The sequence below is a fragment of the Magnolia sinica genome, chromosome 18 (genome assembly GCF_029962835.1).
Source record: "Magnolia sinica isolate HGM2019 chromosome 18, MsV1, whole genome shotgun sequence".
NCBI classification, from domain to species: domain Eukaryota; kingdom Viridiplantae; phylum Streptophyta; class Magnoliopsida; order Magnoliales; family Magnoliaceae; genus Magnolia; species Magnolia sinica.
In genome coordinates, this window is record NC_080590.1 from 69,710,420 (window position 1) to 69,737,946 (window position 27,527).

General features: G+C 38.6%; 1 protein-coding gene and 1 long non-coding RNA gene across 3 annotated transcripts; both read left to right on the top strand.

Annotated features, from left to right (window-relative positions):
• The first annotated feature begins 8,502 nt into the window (after window positions 1-8,502).
• On the top strand, window positions 8,503-10,203 carry LOC131233645 (uncharacterized). 2 transcript variants are annotated; one of them, XR_009165312.1, is made up of 3 exons: window positions 8,503-8,650; window positions 8,735-8,871; window positions 10,112-10,203. It is a non-coding gene; the product is annotated as an uncharacterized LOC131233645 (long non-coding RNA). The 2 variants fall into 2 exon arrangements; XR_009165313.1 differs by lacking the exon at window positions 10,112-10,203 and adding an exon at window positions 9,574-9,681.
• A 210-nt stretch (window positions 10,204-10,413) lies between these two features.
• LOC131232431 (uncharacterized) lies at window positions 10,414-13,352 on the top strand. Its single transcript, XM_058228650.1, has 2 exons — window positions 10,414-10,603; window positions 13,147-13,352. Exons 1-2 carry the CDS (start codon window positions 10,441-10,443, stop codon window positions 13,350-13,352), a joined length of 369 nt encoding a protein of 122 aa, XP_058084633.1. The 5' UTR covers window positions 10,414-10,440.
• The last annotated feature ends 14,175 nt before the right edge of the window (window positions 13,353-27,527 follow it).

The window sequence follows — 27,527 nt, forward strand, 5'->3', positions numbered from 1 at the left end:
ATACGCCTAGTTAGTACAATCGAACCATATGAAACAAATTTAGGGATCAAAATCACAAGATCCACCATTCATCGGTCTACAACGCCCTGTAGGAAGATCCATCCTATCCAACTCCCAAATTACACCTAAACATTCATTAGGACCCCTAGAGTTATCGATAATTAAATACTAGGCAATCCAATCGTTGGATCGTTGAAACCATGAGATAATGGTCCTAACTCCTAATGACCTACATTGTGGCCCACAACATGAATTATATATATATATATATATATATATATATATATATATATATATATATATATATATATATATATATATATATCTATGTGTGTGCATACAATAATAATAATAATAATAATACAAAATGATATAAATACATATATACACATAACAAAATAAATGAAATAAAATAAAATTATTATTATTATATGGGTAGTAACATGTCTTGAAGATGTAGATGACCCATAGGGCCACTTTGATCATTGACATTCGATTTCGAGATGATCTAGCTATTAGATCGACGAGAATCCCCAGGTAGGGCCCTAAACCAAGACGTATGGCCCACCCAAAGCCTTGGATCTGCTTCGTAACTTGGGCGGGGTCCTAATTCAAGCCGATAAAACAGATGGATGGAGTGGATCCATCGAGATCCTTATGTGGAACCCACTTTTGGAGTCGAGAGTGCACGGGGGAGGCATGCACCTGATGTGCACTGAGCTGAGAGGCTCGGTCAACAACGTTTGACCCGTGCCCTTCCCGTAAATAGAAAGAGGACTCTTTTCTTCCTCTTGCCAGTGAAAACGAGCGACGCTCATTTATGTGATCAATGGCCCACCATCCGTGGTCACGTCCATGATCCAAACCATCCATCGTGTTAGCGACGCGAGGCTGACCAAAACCCCAACTATTTCATACAAAGAAGAGCACGTGGGTGATCACAAATCCAGTTGCTAATGGGATGTGAAAAACTAACTTGCCAAAAATGGAAATCCCATTCCGCTGCTGCCACGAGGGCGATCCGTGTGAGGAGAAAACTTCTCATCTTAATCCTCCATTCGGACCTACCTCAGCCGTCCATTCTAACAGCAATTTAGGGCTTCCACTTGAGGCAAAACCAAAACCGTTCGGTTTCATAAAACCGACTATATATGGAGCCATTTCAAAACAAAGCTATCCAATCCTTTCATTTCTTATCTTACGGTCAAGGAGGCTTAGGTTTGAGATAAACAGACTAAGGGATTAAACAGCAAAGCCCTATCTCCTCTCCTTGCAAAAATTCGAAGAAGACTAGCCGTTCTCTCTTTTCTCTGAATCCACTAGCCAGACCTCTCCCAAACTTTAAAAATTTATGTGTGTAAGCTCTTAGGGGTCCATACGGACCGTCTGAAGGGAACCGATTAGAGGTGGAGGTTTCCGTCTGTGATCTGCCATTAATGGCGATCGTCTCCCTCGGCAATCATCGGTCGCTGACATGCTACTAATCATAGCGCAGCAGGGAGGAAAGGAATGGAAGGAAGAAGAATACGGGAAAAGGGGAGAGAGAAGGTCAAAGTAAACAAGGGAAGAGGCAGATGGAGAAGAAAATCATGAAGAAGAAGAAGGGAGTTCGAGGGGTGGTCGGGTTCGATTGAGTCTCGACTCGCTGACTCATTAAATCGAGTTGGGCTGAAGGGTTCTTGGCCTTATTACTGGAGAAGAAAGGGAAAAGGGTAGAAGAAAAAGAAGGTAGAGAGAAATAGAAAGGGTAGTGCGGCTACAACTTCGCTATACAAGTGAGTTCGGACTTGGTTTGGGCCTGTCCAAGTTCGTCAACTCACTGAGCTATGTCTCGACGTGTTCGGGGTTGGTTTGGGAGTCTAGCAAGATAGAGAAGAAGGAGAATAAGATTGAAAAGAAGGAGAGCATTGGTGGCGGTTAGGCTGACTACGCTGAAATCGAGTTTGACTCGGTCAGGTCGGGTTGGGTCTGGTTTGACCCGGCCAGTTTGCTGGACCTTAGGTTTAAAAGAAAAGTAGGAAGAAGAAAGAAAGAAGAGGAGAGGAAGGAAGAAAAGAGAAAGAAAAGAAAGAAAAGAGAGAGAAGGAAGAAGTGTGGGTTGAGCCGAGTCAACCCGGTTTGGGACCGAGTTAGATGGGCCGAGTCGAGCATGGGTCCTCAGTTTTATACTAAAGGAAATGGAGGAAACAACATGCTCATTTAGTGAGAAGAACTTTCTTAAGAAAGGAGGAAAATCAACTCACTCGACTCTAACCGAGTCAACTCGCTGTTGAGTCAACTTACATGGATCAGTTTTGTCTCCTAACATAAATTGTTTGATTCACTATTATTATTAGTGTTATTATAACTATTGCGGTTATTTAATGTGATTAGCTACTAGAAGGTTAATTTGTGCTAGTAGTAGTTACTATAGAACTACAATGGTTGGATGTTAGATATTAGTATTTATTTCTAAATATTACCATTGATGGTAGTCCACACTATGTATTACCATTTTTTGCCACTATTCTATGAGGATTGATAACATTAGATATGATTAGCCATTGGAAAATCATTTGTGCTCAACCTAGTTATCATAAACAAATCTTGGTTATTACATATTAGAATTCCATTTAACTCTCTTAAACATTAGTCTTAATGGTAGATCATAGTATTTATTATCACGACCAAATCCATTATGGATAGCCATTATTATTATTATTATTATCATTATTATCATTAGAAAATATTTATCATTTTCCTTATGAGATTAGTATAATCCTTATTAATCTTATTATATTATTGTTAGTAAAAGATCCTATTATATGATGGATTGATATCGGTATTATTAGTCATTTAAAAGAATAATGTATAATATCGGTATATTTAAATATGAACTTGTACACCATCATTATTAATATGATGGATTGATACTCCTATCATGAATATTATTTGGCCCATGGTATAATAATAATAATAATAATAATAACATTAATAATAATCTAGGATTCAAATCCTAGAATCTAAATCCTAGAATCTAAATCCTATAACTAAACTCTAGGATGATATCCTAATCCTATACTAAAACCCTAAAAGTAATCCAAACCCTAGGTTGTATAAATCTTGACCATAGACACTTGGTAGAACATTGATCTCATGTACAACTTCACAATCCATGATAGGACTCAACTCTGAGAGTACACATGCTTCCTAGCAATGTCAGTTAGTGATTCAAGTATAAGGTGATGATTCTTTCCCTTGAGCTTTCCATCTTTCCATTAGCTTAAGTTATAGTTTTTATTTAAATTGATATCTCTGTCTTATAATCACATGTGTTAGCTGGTGGAAATTAAATTGATATATTGCTTACTTAATGTTCATCATGTATATTTGTTCATGCTTTTGGATTATTTGTGGATTACTTACGGAACTTAAACTGGTACATTAGTGGGAAATTCCTACATATAAATGTACACTTATTCTCGGGATGTAACTTGGCTGGTTGTGATCGTAATGGACCTTCGACTTGGTGGTTATTGAGTGGTGGGTTAAATTAATCATTGATATGGGCCTAGCATCAAGGGTTGTTGCGTTTAATGGTTTTTAAGGATGGTCTTTTATCGCATGGTTTTAATATCGGTCCTATGTGGCTTAGTTTTAATAACCTGCCCTATGTGGCTTAGCATTGATATTTGCCCGAGTTGGTTTTGTTTTGGTATTTTCTCTATATGGGATTGGTGTACTATTTCTATACAACCATGCGATGGTAAACCCCATATACTGTAATATGATTGGCCACTAGTCGATGGGTTTCCATTAAACATCCTAAGATAGTAGTCTCATGAGCCGGGGATGGTGGTCATGGGACACTATGCCCGAGTCGTCGGCCTACGCTGGGCGATGTGCTCCCCATACACTACAAGAAAGTAGGCCTTTAGCCTCAATTTTTTAGCCTCAATTGAAAAAATGGAGGCTAAATGTATTTTTTAACCTCGGTTGCTATGGAACTGAGGCTAAAAGTTCATTTTTCGCCTCAGTTGCTAAATAACTGAGGCTAAAAGTCTACTTTTTAGCCTCAGTTGCATAAGAACCGAGGCGAAAGGTTTACTTTTAGCCTCAGTTCCATAGAAACCGAGGCGAAAGGTCTACTTTTAGCCTCGGTTCCATAGAAACCGAGGCGAAAAGTCTACTTTTTAGCCTCAGTTGCTAGGAACCGAGGCGAAAGGTATACTTTTTAGCCTCACTTGCATAGGAACCGAGGCGAAAGGTCTGCTTTTTAACCTCGGTTGCATAGGAACAGGCGAAAGGTCTACTTTTTAGCCTCGATTACATAGGGAGGCGAAAGGTCTGCTTTTTAGCCTCAATTGCGGAACCGAGGCGAAAGGTCTGCTTTTTAGCCTCGGTTGCATAGGCAGAGGCGAAAGGTCTACTTTTAGCCTCGGTTGCATAGAACCGAGGCGAAAAGTCTACTTTTAGCCTCACTTGCATAGGAAGAGGCGAAAGGTCTACTTTTTAGCCTCGATTGCATAGAACAGAGGCGAAAGGTCTACTTTTAGTCTCACTTGCATAGGAACCGAGGCGAAAGGCTGCCTTTTAGCCTCGATTGCATAGGAACCGAGGCGAAAGGCCTACTTTTTAGCCCCAGATAGGAACAGAGGCAGAAAGGTCTACTTTTTAACCTCGATTGCATAGGAACCGAGGCGAAAGGTCTACTTTTTAGCCTCACTTGCATAGGAACCGAGGTGAAAGGTCTACTTTTAGCCTTAGTTACTAGGAACCGAGGCGAAAGGTCTACTTTTTAGCCTCACTTGCATAGGAACCGAGGTGAAAGGTCTACTTTTTAGCCTCAGTTGCTAGGAACCGAGGTGAAATGTCTACTTTTTAGCCTCAATTGCATAGGAATCGAGGCGAAATGTCTACGTTTTACCCACAGTTGCATAAGAACCGAGGCGAAAGGTCTAATTTTTGATGAATGGGCCATTTTCCATCTGGACATTGCTCTATTTGATTCACAGGTGGGTGAAAAGTACACTCCAGATTCATCTTTAAGAAATCACAACCATTATTACCTGTTAGAGCAGAAGGTGGTCCACATGTACGTATTAACAGTCATTGATACACAGATTAGGCCAGTTAGAGCAGAAGGTGGCCCACATGTACGTATTAGCAGTCATTGAAACACACACAGAGAGATTCTGCACACCTGTGAGAGATACAACTTTCCATCAGGTGGGCCTCACTGTTTAGATCTTAAGGCCTACAAACCAGGCTGTTTCACTACTCAGGTGGGTCACATCTTACAAGCAATGGGATGAACAATGGACAGCTACAAAATTGCTATACTCCAACGTTATATCTGCTCCAGTTATGCATGTGTGAATGTAAGGTTCTTTCTTTCAGATCCTTGCTTACATGAAGGAAAATCAGGACCATAAAAATCATGGACCCTGCTGCGGATGGATCACAGCCAGAAAAAATCAAACTCGTTAGATAATCCAAACCATCAGATCTGATAGTTAAATTTCTACAGCTTAGTACCATTTTCTTCTCAACCGTCTAGTTGTCACCTAGTAGTTAAATGTTTAGTAGTTAGCATCTAAACAGCTTGGCCCACCTGATGAAAGGCTCGGATCTCTCCAATGTGTTCCATGTTGGCGTGTAGATAGGCAAGGCTTCACGTACGTGTGGGCTTACGAACCTCATAGTTGTAACACGTGTTTGAGATCTGAGCTTTACATGAGATGAGCTATAAAAAAAAATTCCCTCGGCTCTTTCTCAAAATCCCTCAGCTCCCTCAGCTCTCTCTCAAAATCAGGTCATTTCATACTCCCTCAGCTCTCTCTCAAGATCCCTCAGCTCCGAAAGGAAATTCTGTCCTCCACACCAGCAATCTCTTCGCCGATTTCAGGTACTCATTCTCTCTCTCTGTTTTTTTTCTCTACTGATTTCTCAACTGAAATTCTCTCGAAAATCAGAAATCGGGGCAGAAATCTCTCATTTTCGTGCGTTTTCCCCATTTGGCTGTTCAAAATCCAATTTCCACGTTTTTTGGTTCGATTTGAGGAGTTTTTTTTGCTGATTTCATTGAAATCTTGCTCAGGAAGTGGAAAATCCTGTCGTTTCTAGCTCATTTGCTGGATTTGAGCAGTTTCTACATTGCAATATCAGCGATTAGGGTTTGGTGTTCGATCTGAGAGCAAAACCCTGTTCTCTGGTGCGAAATCTGCTCCTCCATTGCCGATTTCCATGCAGGCTAGAAAAACAAGGGGCATATACACCGATTGCAGCTCCTCACCGATTGCAAAAACATGGATAGGGTTTGGTTTTTGTAATTTTTTCTTGATTTCTGGTGCTTGATTTGTTTTGATCTTGATCTAACTTATGTCTCTTTATTCTTAGAGATTTCATTGGATTTTGTTTCGATTCTTGCTGATTTAAGTTGTAATTTAGGTTTTTGTATTTAGATTTTAGAGATTTATCTAAAAGTATATCTAAAAAAAAGTTGTCCAGCGGCGCATTTTCTATGCCAGATAAGTCTAATATGGTAGAATGTAGTGCATTTTTATATGTGCATATTTCTGATGGATATTTATTCTAGGAATGAGATTTAGACACATGCAAAAAAAAAATAAAAATAAAAATAAAAATAAAAATCCCTCATACTGGTTGCTGCAGAATTTCTGTAAAATGCTATCTCTACCATGGTTTATGTTCACATTGTCTCATAGCAGAAATTGGACAGATATTTTAAAGCTGATTTCGATTGTTTTCCATTCTTCTGGGCCAAACTTAATAATACAATAATAATAACATTTATCCTTTCATATTTACCTATTAATTTGCAAATAAAACTATATTGTACATGCACATTGTATGTACTGCAGCAACCCACATACCCTAGCATACCATGTATTGTAAGAAGGAGCTTAATATATATATCCATTCTGGTGCCACATATTGGAATGACCTGCTATAAAGGTAGAAAACAAAAGAACAGTCAGATTTTTAGAATGTGATGAATTCCATTGACGAAGTTATTGAATTTTTAAATTTTAGTATCATCATGTGGGCTCCACCATACTCGTATCTTTGTGGGGTCAAGCCTTTTGATTTTCTCAGACATTAGAATATAAGTCGCAGGTAATAAAGCTTCAGAGCCTCATGTACACATGCTTGGACTTGTACAGCAGGAGTTTGGAAGCTGAATTTTGATGGCTTATTTTTGTTAGATCACTGTTCTTTGTGGTGTTGATGGGGTGTTTGGAGATGAGAAAGGCATGATTGTCAAAGCATCTCTACTGCCTAATGGAAGAGATGATTTCCGTAAAGGCCACTTTCTGAAGGTTTGACGATTTTTGTGAGGGAGTTTCTAGGCTCCTTGACTGTGGGGAGGGAATTATCAAAGGTTTTGCGATGGGCTACCTCTTGTGAAGTAGAAGCCTTGCCTGTCTTCGTTTTTGACAAAAATTGCCCTCTAAAAAGCCTCCTTGATAAACATATAGATTGTCTGTTTTTGCAGCGATGGTAGCATTGTTGTGGTCTCCCTGGCTAGGGAGGGTGATCCTTGTTAGTCTCTACATTGAGAATTCTGTCCTGCTTCCTTGATGTTGTTTTCCTTTTTTTTTTTTTTTTGAGTAAATACTTCATTCCTGAAAAAAAGTTTCTAAGAAAAAGGAGAAAAATAAATATAAAAAAAAAATCATTTCTTGATAGATGTAGTAGTATTGAAGAGAAGGTTATCCAGATTTCTTGTTCAAAGAAGATTTGAACCATGGCAATTTATATGCTTTGAAATGGGATTAATCTGATAGTTTCCATTGAACTTTTGTGGAATGGAAAGACACATTGGGAAAAACTGATTTGTAATGGATCTTGTTCAAAAAAAAAAAAAAAAGTGTAATGAGCCCCTTCATTACTGAGTTTGATGCTGAACAAATTGAGATCTTTATAATCCTTGGAAAGAGAATGATCAAATTGAGATCTTTGTTGTTTTAGGTGGAGTGTTGTGTCAGAGGTCTAATATGACATGGAAATCCATACATTTTTGTATTAAGCTCCTTCTTACAATACATGGTATGCTAGGGTATGTGGGTTGCTGCAGTACATACAATGTGCATGTACAATATAGTTTTATTTGCAAATTAATAGGTAAATATGAAAGGATAAATGTTATTATTATAGACACTGCAGTATATAAGCTCAATTCTTTTCATTTCTACCTCCTCATGGTTCAGGGTTCAAGCCTGTCAGATGCAAGCTCAATTCTTTGCATGGTCATTTGGATTAGGCTTGAAAGGTCAAAAGCGTGTAGGAAGTTTTGGTTTCAGAAATTTATTTTCTAATCTATTTTTGTTGTGTTTGCTTTCTCAGCCTGCAAGGCCAGGGGATCAGATCTGAGGGTTCACTTCAAGGTACATTGACCTTCATCCTTTTACCTGTTTTTGCTTCTAAGCATTTCATGTGAATTTTAGTAATCTTTCAAAAAACATGAATTTTAGTAATCTCATATATTTTGGAATTCGGAGATCAAAAGAAATTTTATTATGTTCTTGTGGGTGGTTGAGTGTTGATTGAGAATACACATTGATTTATTTCTATGATCACGCTTAACCTCCAATGTACACAAACGAATCGGTTTTATTGACTGGAGAAGGAAATGATTATTTCCTAGGTAATGAAGCATCTGAATTTTGCTACATTATGATGTTATACTGGTATTGGATTTCAAATCATGACTCTGATATTTGGACTGCAGGGTCAGGAAAGGACATGGGACAAGTTTAGGAGAGCAATGTAGCCATATCTGCATTGGTCTCATACAGAGGACTACGCAAGTTTCCTTGGGAGTGTGATATTGTCACTAAGATCTTAGTGTCATTTGTTTTTCAAATGGTATGTTTTATTTTATTTATTATTATTATTTTGGTGACAGTTATATGCATGGAAGTGTTATAATGTAGAATATCATATTGATAGTTGTTTTTGACATATCTCCTCCAGTGGAATGCATATTCTGCATTTGCATCCTTGGGGTAGCTTTTCCGCAGTCAATGATCTATAACAACCTGCTTTATTCTGTTCGTGTTTTGGAAGTCTAAGTCCATTAATGAAGCATTTGACACACAATCGCTTCCACATATGGATTTCAATGGGCCAGGCCTGAGGTCAGCTTCTGCCCAGATTTTGAACTATTCAGGCTGGACCTATTCAAAGTTTTGATTTTACTTGGCCTCACACAGCCCTTTGATAGCCCTTTGACAGCCCTACTTCCACAGAATATGGTCTAGACTTCCAAAATCATAATCAACCATTTTAGCTCTCTTACCTGATATGGTTTTCAATTTTGACCTGTTGATTTTAGATTTCAGATGGGCCAAACAACATTGCATTTCAGCCCTTCCAGCATTTTAGCCAATTAATGCACCTCCTTTTTCTTTTAATAATTTGTGTAAATTGGTTATTTACCTAAATGATCATTTACGTCTCATCACCATTGAGGTGGAAATAAGATTATCCAGGAATGAATGGTTGATTCAATTCAGTGCTCAAAATCGATCGGTTTGTATTGTTGGCTAACCTGATCTACAGACCCAGGTCACATTCGCAGCAGGACCACCTGATGAGTATCTCGGATCTCTTACACATGTTCCCTGTTCAAGCCCTGTTTGGAGGACTCTCTCAAGTGAGATAGACGGACCTCACTACATACATGCAATGTGCCATATGTGTGAGATCCTGCACATTCATCATCTGCGGCGCATCATTGTTGCGGGTTGCCCATTCATCAGGTGAGTTACGCCTTTATGAGAAAAATAGATGGTTAGAGAAAAATGACCAAAGGTCCATATTCAACGTGGACAACACCTCTCTGATGAGGGGACCTGCCGAATTGTTAGGACGGTGCATGTTCAGTGGACCCCACTTGATGAATGAACTGGGTCTGCATGTTCATGGAGGTGGGCTCCCCCACTATCTCACTTGTGCTCATATCCCTCTCCTTTTCCATCTACACTCCAATGTGTAGATTGGCACGTAGTGATGTTGTGTATGATTAGTGGACCTCACATTTTCTTATCCTGTTTTTTGAGCAATGAACTCAGTACTAAAAGTGTGTATGATTAGAAGTTTTCAGTTCCATGTAGGAAAAACTGTGTGATCAAAATACAGATGCTCTTGATACTAAGAAGGTATTAGACATCTTTATCCCGTTTCCAGAGGCACAACCAAGAATTACCAAGTAATCCCATGTACTCTATTAGCAGTTATTTTTATTATTCATGCCTTCTTAGTCTTCTTACTACTCTGCCACCTACTTAAAATTCATGTTCTCTGATGCATATAAGTGAATCATCTGTGGATTCTAAGTGGACCCTTTTTTCCTTGACCCATTATGCAATTAGTTGACAGATAGGCAGTTCCATTACATCTGGTTTGAATGGCAAACAAGATCGTGTGAGGCACATGCTATTCGTACGTACTGTTGGAGGTAAACTTTCTGGATGGACTCGAAACAATACAACACCAGTTTTACGCAGCGCGTTAAACACCATAGCTCTTCGGTTATCTCCATGCTGGATCTCTGGAGTTTCCAGACCTTTGGCTTGCTCATTTTCACTGAATTTTTGTAAGAAATCTGACCTCTTGTGTTTCTCTCTTTTCATGCAAAAGAATATGATCTATCTTTCCTTTCCAATCTCTGTTCAGCTCTTCCTTTGAAGCTTTTCATGAGTTTCTTTGATATGTTGAAACTTTGAGAAGCTAATGTCATCTTTGAACTATTTCTGTTGTTTGATTTCTTTATTTTGCATTTTATAGGTTTTTCCTTCATTAGATTGATGTTCAGTTGTGTATCTAATTCTATTTAAATTAGATCTTGCAATGCTAGATATAATATGTTTTGTTTTTTATTGGATGTTGGATATAAAACTTCTGTAGCTCCTAAGAAGTTTTAAATGGTAGGTGATCATTCTGCACTACTTACTGGATATAATACGTATGGTTCACTTGAGTTTTGAATCTATCTCATTTTTTTAGGTCGTGTCCTAAAATGATTTGGCAAAGAAAATGGACGGGGTGAATTTCTCATCAATAGTACAACAGCCCCACCTAGCTCTCATGGCAAGAAGTTCATGGGAAAGATTTCCGAAGAAAAGTCTGGTGGGTTTGTCACTTGTGAGAGCCACTGAGATTGCCCTGCAAATCTTTGGCATCAATTGATCCCAACTTAAAATTTCTATAAGAATTGCAACTTCTAATTAGGAAATTAGAGTTTCTAAAACAGTCCTTAAGAGCTCTTCTATTTCAAAACACCGATGCCATTGAGGTTTGTAGTTGTTCACTAACACCCACACCGTTGACACATGGTCACGAATTAAAGTTTTCGTGTATAGTTTTTCTAACAGTATGTTGCTGTGTTTGCATTGTCTACTTTGTGTAGTGTGACTTGCATCCTAATATGGCCACGTATAATTAGAATCCTTCCTATCCTCAGTGCAAGCATCTGTTTCAGTTTCTCAGTGTTCATCGATCACCAGATGGAAGGTATATGATGGCCCTGTTTGTAAATATCTTTCAATATTTACCAACTCCTAAACTCGATACTAATAACCTTGACTGAAGTATAGTCTATTCCGTTTCTTGACTCCAGTTAATTCTGCAAAACAAGAACCCGGACTGAAGTATAGTCTATTCTGTTTCTTGACTTGAAACACCTCCATCATCTCCACATCATCCCCAAAAATAAAATAAAAAACCTCCATCACATCCACATCTACTTCTTTCTTCACCTATAGGCTTCTTTAGTTCAAAGACTCAAAATATTTTGTTCTACTCCTGTGATGGAGCAAAATATATGAGAAAGAGACAAGCAAAAGGCATAATGCAGTCATATCATGTCAGCCATTACAAGTATAAAAAATAACAGTTGAACCTAGCAGTTACCATTTTCATTTATGGTAAGATAGCCTCTTAGAATTTGTAACATAATCGTTGTACATTTTCTTTGGAAACTACCAGTGTTTCCAATATATTATGTTATGGATGCAATTTCCTTTTACCTTATTCTGTATATTTGACTTCATTCAATCACCTAACTGTCACGAAAGTCACGAAGGTCTACTTCTTAGGTCTTGCATCTTTTCTGCTTGTCGATCTGTACTTTTTTAAAAAATTTGTCTAGTTGATCCTTAAGCAAAACTCTTTGCATGATTAGCAAAAGATTCATGTATACAAAACAACTTCTATGAGATTTTGCAATAAGAGAGGCTTTCCTTGGAAGAATATGCAAGGGGTTTGTGTGATCTCTAGCATAAAAGGCTAGAGGACTGTTAAACTTTGCTCTCAGTCTCTTCTGCTTCTTCTATCTATCTATGCTTATGGACTATTTGAGTTTCAATATGGTACATCAATTTCAATTTGCAATTAGTTTTGATTTAATTTGATTCTAGATGCATAAAAATAAATACACATCAACATGAAAAGAAAAAAGCCTCAACAACTAAAATTATAACGAACATGGGTGGAAGTTGTGCTAAATATTGCACTGCATTCTGTTGATGTGCACATATTTTCGACCTTCTTCGCATCCTACACCACAAGAAACCTCGGTCGGAGGCTGACCATGCTCATTGTAGGGATTTTCTTCATCATTGGCATGGTGCTAAATACAGCTGCCCAGAACCTTTTCATGCTCATTATAGGAAGGATCTTCCTGGGGTGTGGAGTCGGCATTAATCAGGTCTTTTCTAGTTTCACTTCCGATTCCTGGGGCATGACCATTTTTATCCCCTTTGTAACCACGACATATGTAGATTCCCATTAAAATGGCATTCACCTTATTTTGCTAGCAGTGTCATTACTAAGATCAAGATTCACGGATTTTTGGTGCAACATAATATCTATAAGTCTGATAATTCATTGTTGAATACATGCCAATATTTCATTGGCAGTTTCAAGTTATTTTTTAAAAATCTTTTTCTTTTCTTTTGTTTTTGTTGATTGGCTGGTAAGCAAGGTTCAAATCTGAGAACTCAATGTTGAAATGCACCCTGTCTACCATTGATCTACTGGCTCAAATTCTTGCAGTTTTGCTACCATCTATTTTTATTTTCTTGCTGGTAAGATCTTTTTTCTGATTGTTGTGGATGCTTATATTCCTTCTTGTGGCAGGTTCAGCTGCACAGTATCCGTTCCTCGGTAGTTCAGCTAATTTGAATCTGCAAAAACTAGTTGCTGGAAATAGCAGTTATGTTGATGTTGAATTCATCGATCCTGTGATTATGGCCGTTGGAAGAGGGAAGCTCCCACTGCCGATGACGCACCAGATCTCTCCCGACTACAACTTCAACATGTTGGCTATGGACCAGAGGCTTTAGTGGTTGCAGTCAAGATCTAGTAATCTGAATTAGAATCCATTGATGATAGTTGATCAAAGCTTTAGTTGTTGAATTCTTTTTTTTTTTTTTACCCCAGATTTCTATTCCAAATAGAAACTAAAATTTCAATTTGAAAAGTGGGTGTGATTCTCATGTTTTCTCTATGAGTTGTTACCTTATGAGAACAAAAATGCAAGCCATTTGATCAATGGCCACTGAATATGCATAGGTTTATGAATGTGTTAAAATAAATGATTTAGCCTCGATTATTGATAAATGATGTTAGAAATTGATTTTAGCCTCAATTGATGTCAACGAAGGCTAAATCTATCTTTAGTCTCAGTTTTGCCTTAGTTACTTAAACTGAGACTACAACTCCCGTGGCTAAAGGCATTAGCCTTGGTTGTTGAGAACCGAGGTTAAAAATAGATTTAGCTTCGGTTGGAGACAATTGAGGCTAAAATTTGGATTTAGTCTCAGTTGAAAACAATGGAGGCTAAATTTTGATTTAGCCTCATTTTGAGAAAATTGAAGTTAAAAAAGTTTTTAGCCTCACTTGAAGAACTGAGGCTACAAAAGTCATTTTAGCCTCGGTTGCTAAAACGGAGGCTAAAGCCTTTAGCCACGAGGTTTTCAACCTCGGTTTGAATAACTGAGGCAAAACTGAGGCTAAAGGCTTTAGCCTCAGTTTTTAACCTTTTTAGTCACAGTTTTGAACCGAGGCTAAAGCCCCCTTTTCTTGTAGTGATAGTGGCCTTTGAGCTTATTTAAATTGGTTGGTTGTAAATGGACTAATAATGACTTGACTAATCATGCATACATGGCATATTAACAATGACTTGGATCATTATGCCCATGTGATTACGTGAGTGTTGCGCTAATGACTAGTCATTCGATTTATGATAATGACTTGGATCATTATGCTCATGTGATTATGCTGAGTGTTGCGCTGATGACTAGTCATATTCATGGGTGATGAGCCCAATGCCCGTCTGGATGTCTTACCCGGGGCACAGGCCGTCTAGATGTCTTACCCAAGCTGATGATTACGTGATTGCCTGTCTAGATGTCTTACCCGGGGCACAGGCCATCTGGATGTCTTACCCGGGCCAATGATTACATGATTTCCTGTCTGGATGTCTTACCCGGGGCACAGGCCATCTGGATGTCTTACCCGGGCTGACGATTGCATTCATGCATTTAACAAGAATGCATATACTCGGTTTTGGTTGTCTGGGTGTTTTATACTATTTCTTACCTAATGCGGCGGTGTGTAATCTTGAGGGGAATTCACACTGAGTTGGCCACTCATCCATCAAATAAATATAATCGTACAGGTAGCACAGGTGGCTTAAGTGATTTTCAGGTTTGGGCTGATGAGGTGCCGGGTGCAAGTGCTAGGGTTGCATGACTGTATCTACCTGGAGATGCTGAGGAGTCTTGTGGCTCAAATTTACTTGCATTCTATTATTTCTCATGTATTAGATCATAAAATTCTTGTATTTGTTAATTTTGGAGACATTGGTTTGTATAAATTATTATGGAGAGCTTCTTGTATATTCTAAATGAAATTTGAAATTTTCCTTTATGTTGAATTGTCCATACTACGCTCATTTTCTTACTCTGATGAAAGAAAATAAAAATGTACACTCGAATTTGACCATCCTTTAAGGTTAGCACTCGGGTTTTTGGGACACGGGTCATATACTCGGGTCCTGAAGATTCGGGGCGTTACAAGCTTCAAAGAGGAAAATTGGTGAAAGAAATGAAGGATAAAAGTGAAAGGCAGGTGAGTTGCGCGAGAATCATGTTGTGCGAGAGCTGAGTTGCGTGGGTTCGCGCATCTCGTCCATAGTCATGTTAGGCCGCACAACTCTCACCAGGGAAGGATGGATTGGGCGTACGAGGTGGGGTCCATGGCATAGGATTCGAGGGCTCACATGTGCAGAGGCCTATAAATACCCCCTACCCCCTCATTTGATAAAGGAGATGTTCAGAAGACCAGTGCCTCTAATAGGTATTAGAGATAGAGAGAAGGAGAGGGAGTGTAGAGTGTAGAAGGCCCGGGCCGCGCCACACCTAGTGAGTTGTGCAAGCCTATTTAAGGCAGCTGCCGTGTTGCAATTTTCTAGATCCTCAGGCTATTCTAGTTTCAAAGGGATCTAAGAACTCCTTTATCATGCCAATAAGAGACGAAATGCATAGGAAGCTCGAACAACTCATCTCCCCTGGAGATATGATCAATATGTGCCGGAATGCTGCTGAAATTCATATTTCGAATTTACTTAACTTTTGTATTTTTTAGAAATTTTATTTGGTATCAGAGGATCAAAAGGATGTAAAAGAACTCAGAATGAATAAATTCGATGATTGTTCTCTTTTCTTTCTTTTAGTTACTATTAAGTGAGATAATTCTCCAAATCAAATGCTTTTCGTTTCTGGTCGAAATAGTGGGTGGTATGGAGTGCTCACCTTGTGAGAGATGTCATATATTTCTTCATTTAGTTCACGAAGGGCCTATTACAAAAATGTGAGCCTCCATCACTAATGATGGCTCGAGGCATTCCGAACCGGGAAAGGATGTTTTCTTTTAAGAATTTAATGACCGTTTGATGGTCATTGTTCTGGCATGGAATCGCTTCGACCCATTTAGTGACATAGTCTACAACTAGCAAAATGTATAAATTCTCAAAGGATTGCGAGAATGGTCCCATGAAATCGATGCCCCAGCAATCAAATGCTTCAATGATCAGAATGGGGTTCAACGACATCATATTTTGACGGGTTAATGCTCCTAACTTCTGACAACGCTCACAAGCATTGCAAAACTCATGAGTGTCCCTGAACATAGTGGGCCAGTAAAAGCCACACTGCAGAATCTTCGTCGTGGTGTTTTTTGCAGAAAAGTGACCACCACAGGCCTGAGAATGATAGAAGGAGATGATATTTTGGTGTTCATTGTCTGACACACATCTCCTTAAGATTTGGTTTGGACAATATTTAAACAAATATGAATCATCCCAGAAGAACTTACGAACCTCGCCGAAGAATTTTTTTCGTATCTTGCGCAGTCCAATGTGTCGGCGTGAAACTTGTGGTAAGATAATTAGCAATATTGGCAAACTAGTGTGAATAGGAGACTTTGAACAATTGTTCGTCAGGGAACATGTCATTTATATGTGTCATCTCAAGGGATCAGAGAGATCAAGGCAGAAAATATGGTTAGCCACTACGTTCTCTACTCCCTTTTTATCTTTTATTTCCAAATCAAATTCTTAGAGTAAGAGAATCCATCTAATCAGGTGGGGCTTAGCATCATTCTTAGAAAGAAGATACTTGAGCGCTGCATGATCAGTGTAAATGACGATCTTAGATCTGATCAAGTATGACCTAAATTTATCCAAAGCGAACACTACAGTTAAGAGTTCCTTTTTTGTAGTCGAGTAGTTCACTTAGGCAGGATTTAGAGTTCTACTTGCATAATGAATAACGTAGGGCTTCTTTTCTTTTCTCCAACCTAACACCGCCCTAAGAGCATAGTCAGACGCGTCGCACATAAGTTCAAAAGGAAGGCTCCAGTCAGGTGGCTACATGATAGGTGCAGTGGTTAATATGCCCTTGAGCTTAATAAAAGCTTCTTGACATTGCTCAGTCCACTCGTATGGTGCATCCTTTTGAAGTAGATTATATAGAGGATGAGAGAGGTAACTAAAGTCCTTTATGAATCTTCTGTAAAACCCAACATGTCTTAGAAAGGCTCGTACGTTTCGTATATTCTTGGGTGGAGGTAGGTTAGAGATAAGATCAATTTTAGCCTTATCTACCTCAATTCCCTTGGAGGAGATAATGTGTCCAAGGACAATTCCCTTACAAACCATAAAGTGACACTTTTCCCAATTCAGTACCAAGTTCTTTTCCTCACATCGCTTCAGCACATTTTTCAAAATTTTTAAACATTCGCTGAAGGATGGACCAAAGACCGAGAAGTCATCCATGAAGACCTTTAAATATTGCCCCACCATATCAAAAAAAATACTCAACATACATCGCTGAAAGGTGGTGGGGGCATTACATAACCCGAATGGCATCCTTCGGTAAGCAAATGTGCCTAAGGACATGTAAATGTAGTATTTTCCTGATCTTCAAGGGCTATCTAGATCTGATTGTAGCTCGAATAACCGTCGAGGAAGCAATTGTAAGAGTGACCAGCTAGCCTTTCCAAAATTTGATCGATAAAGGGTAAAGGAAAGTGGTCCTTCCTCGTGACTGTATTCAACTTCCTATAGTCAATGCATATTCTCCAAACAGTAGTTATCTTAGTTGGCATGAGTTCATTATTGGCATTGGCTACGATGGTGATTCCAAACTTCTTGGGAACCACTTGAGTTGGACTCACCCATTAGCTATCGGATATTGGGTATATGATACCTACATCCAATAGCTTAAGAACCTCGACCTTAGCCACTTCCTTCATGTTAGGATTTAGTCTACGTTGTAGTTGTCATGAGGTTTTCGCATTATCCTCAAGATAAATGCGGTGAGTACAAATCAAATGATCAATTCCTTGAGGTTCACAATTGACCATCCAAGGGCTCCCTTATGCTCAATGAGAGTAGAAATGAGCATAATCTCTTGTTCTTGCTCAAGGTAGGAAGAAATCACCACTAGCTATGTCTCATATTGACCTAAATAGGCATATTTCAAATTAGAGGGCAAAGGTTTTAGGTCAAGCTTCGGTGCCTTGGGGTTAGATGGTAGAGGCACCACATCAGTTTGGGGCAATTCTTCAAATTGTTGCCTCCACTAGTTAACTATAAGTACCGGCATAGTATCAAGCATGGCACCCATCTCCCTAATCATATTATCATCAAAATCATTAGAGTGGGCCATGCACATCTCTAGAGGGTCAGAGGATAAGGTTAGAAGTGTTCTATCTTCCACAAAAGAGTCGATCATGTTAATGTCGTGGAAATCGTCATCATCCTCTAACTGTCTGCCTGTATTAAAAAAGATATTCAACTCTAATGTCATATTTCCAAAAGACATACTCATGACTTCATTCCTGCAATTAATGATTGTATTTGATGTGGCAAGGAATGAGCGACTAAGAACGACAGGAATTTGAGTGCTCATGTCCATGATGGGTTGAGTATCCAGGATGATAAAATCTACTGGGTAATAGAATCTATCAACCTAGACCAACAAATCCTCGATTATCCCTCTCGGTACACGAACTGAGCAATCAGCAAGTTGTAATGTGGTTTGGGTGGGTTTCAATTCACTCAAACATAGTTGTTCGTAGACCAAGTAAGGAATAAGATTCACACTTGCTTCTAAGTCAAGAAGTGCGTACTCAATCCGGTAGTTCCCAATTACAAAAGGGATGGTTGGGCTACCGAGATATTTGCATTTCTGTGGCACATCTTGCTTTAGGATGACACTCACTTTTTCAGTTAAAAAGATTTTCTTTTGAATATTTTGCTGTCTTTTAGTTGTACACAAGTCTTTCAGAAATTTGGCATATGAAGGTATTTGTTTTACGACATCAAGTAAAGGAATATTGACATTCACTTGTTTCAATACCTCTAGAATGTCCTGAGAGTTAGAGAGAGAATTTGGTGCAACCAACCGTTGGGGGAATGGGACAATCGCTTTCCTTGAAGTTCCGGTTCCAATTCTTGTGAAGCAGTGCTAGGTCTATCATCATTGTCCTCTTCTGGGTCCTTAGGCTTTTTAGCCCTTACCAGAATACATTTGTCAATTATCTTCGCACTCCTAAGAGTGGTGATAGACTTTGCTTGCTCCACTTGATTTGAAGAGCTTGGATCACTAATTTCATATTGCGGTTTATGATTGGGGAAAGGTTGGGCTAGAAGAATTCTTTTTTCCCCAATTGAATTTTTCATCTCACGCCCTTGTATGGCCTTTGAAAGGTCTTGAAGGGTTTACAATATACCCTGAGTGATAAGCTCTTGGTTTTAAATATGTTTCCAGACCGGGTCCTCTTGAGGTTTCCCTCGATTCAAGAATTGGTTAGGGATTCCTTGAGGATTAGCAGCTTATCCATTCCTCCAACTAAGTTCGGATGATTTCTCCAACTAGGATTGTATGTGTTAGAGATGGGTCCACTGAAAGGTCTTTGGTAACTATTTACGGCATTAGATTGTTACCTCTTGAAAAGCAGATATTATTAGGTAATTTTTAGTTGTGTGAACGTTACAAGCACAAATACCGCAAACAGTTTCCTTACCCTTATCCTTCTTAAGTTTCATGACCTCGACTTTCCTTATGAGACTAGCCACTTTAGCATTTATATCATCATCCTCTTTCAGCAAGTATATCCCACCTCTCTCCCTTGCTTGAGTAGACTTAGATGTGGTGCTAAGTATTGGGGTGATGTCCCATGATTGTGAGGTTTCTGCGAGTTTGACAAAGTAATCCCACACCTCATCGACATTCTTATTCCTGAATTCCCCATTGCACATCATCTCGATGAATTGATGTATGAAAGATGTCAGTCCATCATGGAAGAAAGTTGTTATGCGCTACATTTCAAAACAATGTTGCGGGCATGAACTGACGAGATCCTTGAACCGCTCCCAACATTAGAAGAATGTTTCATCTTCCTTTTGGACGAAGTTCATGATCGACTTCCTGGTGGTTTTTGTCTTATGGTATGGAAAGAATTTTTTTATGAACTCCTTTATCATGTCATTCCATGTGCAAATAGATCATGGACGTAGTGACTGCAACCACATCTTAGCTTTCTCTTTCAAGGAGAAAGGAAAGAGTTTTAGCCTGACCGTGTCCTCAGACATGTTAGGATAGTATAAAGTGACTATAACCTCATCAAATTCTTGCAAGTGTAGGTATGGACTTTCAGATTCAAGTCAAAAGAACTTTGGAAGGAGTTGGATCACTCCAGGCTTGATGTCTATGTTTCCTGTGTTTCCTGGAAAAATCATACAAGAAGGGGTGCTCACCCTCGTTGGTTGTAAGTAATCTCATAAAGTACGAGGCGGGGTGCATGATGCACCTCATTCTCATCCTGGACTTCCTCAATCCTAGGTTGAGGTTGTCTTTCTGGTTGATTGACCGGTTGATTGGCAGCCATAACCTCAATTAAATCTGAGGATCTCAAGTGGTGTCTAATCTTGTGATGGATAGATAACCCCTCAACCAATCCTCCTTCACTCAGGATACGTAGAGTGTTGTCACGAACCCACTTGGGCATGAAACACTCTCAGCCCTCAATTTCAGATTATAACCTAAACCTAAAAGAAAGAATGGAAATAGAAATCTAGAATTAGAAAGAGAGAGGGAATTAGAAAGACGTTACCAAATTAGAAGTTCCTAATTTAAGATCCTGCAAAACAAAACAGAATAAGTCAGTTTTTAAAAACAGAAATTCTAAAATTAGAAAGTTTTTAAAAATAAAAATAGAAAGATGAGTTAGTTTCTAAAAATAAATTAGGAAATTAAACTAGTTTCTAAAAAGGAAAAACTTCTAAAAATAGAAAATAGAAAGTTTCTAAAAAGAGAAAAGGGAAATTTTTAAACTTAGAATTAGAAAGTAGATCTAAGAAAGTTTCTAAAAAATTAGTTTCTAAAATAATTCAGAAAACCCTAATCCTAAAAATAGAAACTAGGAAAACCCTAATCTTAGACTAATTCTAAAACTAGCTAATCTCAGAAGAACGTAGCCGTCAATCCCCGGCAATAACGCCAAAAACTTGTTCACAACCCCAAGTGTAGGGTCACGATGTAGTAATAATCTCGGTAAGACCGAGGTTGAATCCATAGGGACTGAACTTGTGTGTCTTCTGAAAGTAACTAGAACTAGAAGAAGATGAAAATCTAAATATGGAAGTATAGAGAGTAATTGTGAGAGATTTAATGAAAAACTTAATAAATTTAAAGGTGAAAAACTAGGGTTTCTAAGGATCCACTTGTAGGTTCTCAGGATGTTAACTTGCTTGATTCAACAATGAAGAGATTTGTCAATTCTCTGAACTTCTCATGGATCTAATCATCATTGGATAAGAGTTGTGAGGATTTGGAAGTGATTCCATCACCTAACCATGCCCAAGAGACAAGGTAAACAACAGGATCTACCAATCACACAACCAATCATAAGAGAATTGTGAAGGTTAGGAAGGATTCTATCATCATACCATGCCCAATGATGATGGTGAACAACAGGATCTCCTAATTTTACAATCTCAATACAGGAAAAGAAGATATCTAAAGCTATCATAGATCTATTGTAATTTGAGTCACAATAAACTATTAAAAACTAAAAATATTCCTTCATAATCAAACTAGAATCCAAGAGAGTTCAATAAAACATGAATCAAAACACAGAAAACATCCCTATCACACTACAAGCTTTACCTCTTAGCCCTAGTTAAGAGGTTTAGCCAACCATAGACATGATTGAATTAGAATCTCTTAAGAAAAGCATAAAAATGACTAAGGAAAGGGAAGAAAAACTCTTAACAACGGCTTCTCCACGCCTATGCTCCACTCCACAATCCCTAGATGATGCTTAGGGACCCTATTTATTGTTTTAGGGCTTAAACTTTTGCACATAATGAAAATTTTTGAAAACCGTCTCAAATTTACGCAATCCGCGCAACTTTTGTGTAAGTCTTTAATGTCATCGAACAACCATCGATGTCATCGAGGACTGGCTTCGATGTCATTAAAAATGTACCCAAAATAGTCCAGCAAGTTGCTTCAAATTCTTTATTAAATTTGATTTCATTGAGCAAACTTTGATATCATCGAACCCCTTCCTTTGATGTCATCGAACATATCTTCGATGGATCAAAAAGAGCACCCAATATGTCCAGCAATCAATTCAATTTTTCTGTAATTCTTCGATGTCATCGACCAACCTTCGATGTCATTGAACACCAGCCTTCGATGTCATCAAACAGCTTTGTTTGATGTCATCTAAGCTCAAATCCTAGAAATTTTTGCACCAATTTCTGCATTAATTTCTGCACTTCCTTCCTTTTCCACTTGATTTTCTTAAATCTTGGGGTCTTGAAATCTTCCATCTTGGTCTCTAAAGATCCATTCTTTGCTTGATGATTCTTGAGCATTAAATCCCTGCTTTTAGCATTTTTTTCAATCCAAGCTCTTAAATTCACCTTGCAACACAAACACATGTAAAATATACCATTAAGCCATATTATTTTTGTAAAACCAAGAAATAAATGAGGGATAATATGCAATATTTGACCCTCAACATTGACATAATGTGAAAGCCATCGATGGAAAAATCAAAAGCTTGAAGAATGAAAAGATGAACTGTAAGGCAAGTTTTGGTTTACGTTTTGGTTGTCCTGAATGCTCTTTTGATTATCAATGTTATCATGAAAATGGAGAATTGTACCTTTGATTGTGATAAGTCTAAGCTTCATTATACGCTCATGGAACTCAATGTTTAGAATTGTTCTAATTGGAGGATTAATACTTCGAACTTAACTATGAAATTTACCGAGTGCTACAGTTTAGGAGAAAATAATGCTCGACATTGATGTATTTTAGAATTCTATTATCTGGATTATTTTTAAAACGACTTGAGCTTATAGAAATTGTCCTGTGATTCTCAAAATATTTTTCGCATGCTTTGCTCGGGACTAGCAAAATGTTGGTTGGGAATTGTGTTAAGGGACAAAATTGCATATTGGACCCCATTTATTGCTTGATTTTATGAATATGATAATGCTTAATGTTCTATTTTAATCATGTTTGTGTTGCAAGGTGAATTTAAGAGCTTGGATTGAAAAGGATGCTAAAAGCATGGATTTAACGCTCAAAGAACACCAAAGCACTAGCAGATCTTCGAAGACGAAGAATGAAACACTCACATGCCAAAGATCCAAGAAAACCAAGTCATGAATGAATAGAATCAAAGTTTTAAAGTGAATTTGTGTAATCCTCAATTTGTCCAGGCTACTACTCGACCAGTCCTGGCTCCTGCTCGACTGGTCCTAGCCTAACTCGACTAGTCGAGGATTCCTCGACTCACACTCCAACAACAAAATCATGGAAAATCAGGTCATCCTCGACCCGTCGAAGGAAACCCTTGACCCGTCGAAGGTGATCCTCGACCAGTCCTGGGATGTCCTCGACCAGTCCTGGGTTATGCAACCAGCACATGAATTGCAGAAATTTGAAGCGGATTCTAAATTTTTCCAACTCAGTGCGAAAGTTTGAATTGCAAAACTATAAATAGGAGTCCCTAGGATGTTCCTAGCCATCCTCTAGGGCCTGTTTGCTTTTTGAATCCATTGGTAATTGCATTTTCACTGAGCATTTATTACTTGCTCAGGGAAATTCATTGAAGTGTCAGAAGTCATCATTTCCAATTTCACTCGTTTGAATATTTTGCAAAAAGTAGAGAAGCTGTTATTCCCGCATTTGGAAATGCAGAAAATGCATGGGTGAGATTAACAGAACTCTGGTGGTGTACCGTACCTGTGCGGCAATGTAGTCGCAGTATTGACATCAGCAACTTCCGCGGGTCTGATCATGATTTATATGTTATATCCAAACCGTCCATTCATTTGCCGATTGTGCCTTAAGCTTGAGATAAAAAATCAGACAGATTTACCTATCAAGTGGACCACACTACAAAAGCCAGTGGGGGATTGCACGTTATGGTGGGCCCTACAAACTTTTTAATGGTGAAAACCATCTGAAAGTGCCCTGATTTGTCAATTAGTGTGAGTGTTGAGTCAGCTAGACTGCAGAGCCTCATAGGAAGATCAATTCAAAGCGTCTGCCTCAACCGAATGTGTACACAAGCTCGCGACAGGTAAATCTAAGCCTCACATCCCATGTCCCAAAACACCAGGTATTTAAACTCTTAAAACAAGTTAGAACATCAAAGGGTTTTTAAGTTAAGAAAACTTTTTCAAAATCAGAAAATCTCTAAGTTTTCTTGCTTTGTCGATTTTATCGATACACAGATCGATATGATCGACTTGCGCTATCGATGTCCTCGATGACAAATAGATTCCATCGGAATGAGGAAAAAAGTGTCTAGTAACCACATATATCTCTGGATGGATTTATCGATGTAATACATATCGATATCATCGATATTTGAATCTCGAGTCCATCAAAGGTGACTGGATAATATTGACAAGCAGATCTTCGGTGCCCCTGTTTTCACTTAAGAATAACATATGTGCATTGATATATCAAGCCCTCCTTGATACCATCGATGTTCAAATCTCAATGACATTGGAAGACTCGATGTTATCAGTCATGGGCACGAAGATTTCCAGTAAAATATTTCAGGATAATTTATCTATGATTGAGGGTCACTCGATAGAATCGATATTCAAATATTGATGATATCGTTACGATTTCGATGGCATCGAATAGGGACAGAAACTGTCCAGCAAGCTTAAACGAAAATCCCTTGGATTTATCGATGCCTCGACACAGCTATCGATATCATCGATATTCATATTCCTATGATATCGAAGGTCCCTCGATCATTCTTGTAAACCTGAAATATTTCAAAGCAAGTCTCTCTCATTTTCAAATGTCGAGGAATCGATCCTCGTCTCGATAAAATCGAAGTTCGAAATCTGATGCCATTGATGCGTGTTTCAATTCCCTCGACTAGCTAGCAAAAAGTTTCAAAAGCATATGACATTTGAGTTTGTGTCATCGAGAGGTCAGTCGATGCAATCGAGAGTATACGCTCGATGATATTGACCCTGCTCGATGATATCGAACTCTATCATAAATGCGACCGTTTTATATTCGTCGGAACTTTTTGCCTATATATAGAGAGCTTGTCTTTAGTTGCTGGTAGAGAAAGAAGAGAGTGCTTTTGAGTGTCTAACCTTAGATTATTTACCCAAAGCCCTTTCTCTCAAGGGAGTTCATCCTCCAATCCACCCTCATCATTGATATTCAATAGAGTGGATTGGGGAATGAACTTCTGCATTCAAGGAGATCCTCCAGCTACCACCTTACTGGAAATTTTTTAAGCTGGGATGCCTTGAATGCATAGATGACTGGAATCACTCTATCTTCCTTATAGGAAAAAATTTAATAGAGTGGGATTCCATCCTAACCTTGACCCAACCCGTCGCCATGTATTGGTACATCATCTGAGTTGTGGATTAAGGAAGCAGAAGATTCTTCGTCAACAAAGGAGGAGATCTTCGTCAACATGCTGAATGAGACTCATCCACTTATCTATAAGTAACTAGAGTCCAGAGGACCCTTGTGATCATTTCGTTGTAGGAATGGGTATAAGGTGTTTCTCACCCCTTGCAAGTCCTCTAAGAGGCCTCCGGTGGGAGTGTACGTAGTGAGTGCGTTGTATTGACCCTTGCTTTGTGGAGAGCATAAATAGTTAGGGTCTTATGGAAGATCCTTGGCCAGTGTGCCTAAAAGTGGGTGCGTTGTGTTGACCCTTGCTCGTGAGAGCATAAACAGTTAGGTTCCTTGTGTGGATCCTTGGTTAGTGTGCCTAAAACTGGGTGCTATGTGTTGACCCTTTCTCAGGGAGCATAAACAGTCAGCCTAGGTGTAGGTTGTAATGGTTAAAGGTGAACCTGATTTAAAACCTTGGGTTTGGGGTGAGCCATGTGAAACCTCCTTAGTGAAATCCGGTACACTCAAGGGTTGAGTGTGGTTACCGAGAGTGGAGTAGACAAGTAGTCGAACCACTATAAAAAAGACTGTGTTTGGGATTGCTATTACGTTATATTTGCTTGTGTGATTTCCTTAAATACTCTTCATATTTGATTATTTGAGATCACACCTCACACACATAGTCATAACCATCATAAACTAGCTTGCATATTATTCATCTCTTAAGTAAGTTTGTGATTGGATCCTCTGCTGGGCTCGGAAGCCGGTTGGGTTAATTTTGAGTAATCCTAATATATGCTTGTTGTTAAGATTAGAGTGATAGGATTTTAACTAAACCTTAAAACCTTAAAAAAATCCTATTCACCCCCCTCTAGGACATATTATTCCTACTTCAACTAAGGCGGTCTTCACCACAATTTCAATTGGTATCAGAGAGGGTCTCTCTTTAAGGGCTTCACCTCCTAGAGAGTGATCTTGATTGAAGTTGTGAATATGACTAATGGAGAGGGCTCATCGGTCAATAGACCTCCAGTATTTGATGGCTCAAATTACGCATGCTGGAAGGCTAGATTGCACTACTTTTTGAGATCTCTAGATCATGATGTTTGGGATATAGTTGAAAGTAGATATGTGCCACCATCTGAACAAATTGTACTTGATAATGGCACAACCATCACAAAACCCAAACCCAAAGAAAAGTGGACAACGTTCGATAAAGAAAAATAAACTGCTAAAGCTAAAGCTATGAACGCCATCTATTGTGTCGTGTCCCAAGACATTTTCAATCAAATAAGTATGTGTGGGACATTTAAAGAAGCATGGGATCTATTGGAAACAACCCATGAAGGAACAAGCACTGTGAAGAGATCCAAACTACAACTACTGACCTCACAGTTTGAAAGTCTCAGAATGAAAGAGCATGAGACCTTCATGGAGTTCTTCACAAAATTAAATATCATTTGCAACTCCATGGGTGGATTAGGAGAGAATGTCCTGGTACCTAAAATCTATAGGAAAATTCTAAGATCCCTATCGGAACGATTCAATCCTAAAGTAACAACCATTGAAGAATGTAGGAACATAGACGAAATGAAAGTAGAAGAACTGGTAGGTTCCCTACAAACATTTGAACTACACTTCAAACAAACCTAAAAATCCAAAAATACTGTCCTCAAAACTTCAAAGAAAACTTCAAATGAGGACATTTAAAGTGAAAGAGAAGATGAAGATGAGGAAGTAGCCTTGTTGGCTCAACTATTCAGAAAGTTCTTTCAGAGAAATCGTGGCAATCTATTTAAGGGAAGAAAGATGGACAACAGACCTTCTGCCGGTAAATTTGTTAAAAAGACCAAAGAACCACAATGTTACCCCTATCAGAAGTTTGGACATCTTTCTATTGAATGCCCAAATAGAAAAACTAAGGGTAAAGCAATGGCTGCCACATAGGATGATACAGAAGAATCAAACTCAGAATCTAGAAACTCTGAGAGCGATGGAGACTAGAAACCCTTGAAAATTCTTATGGTCTCCACAGGCTCA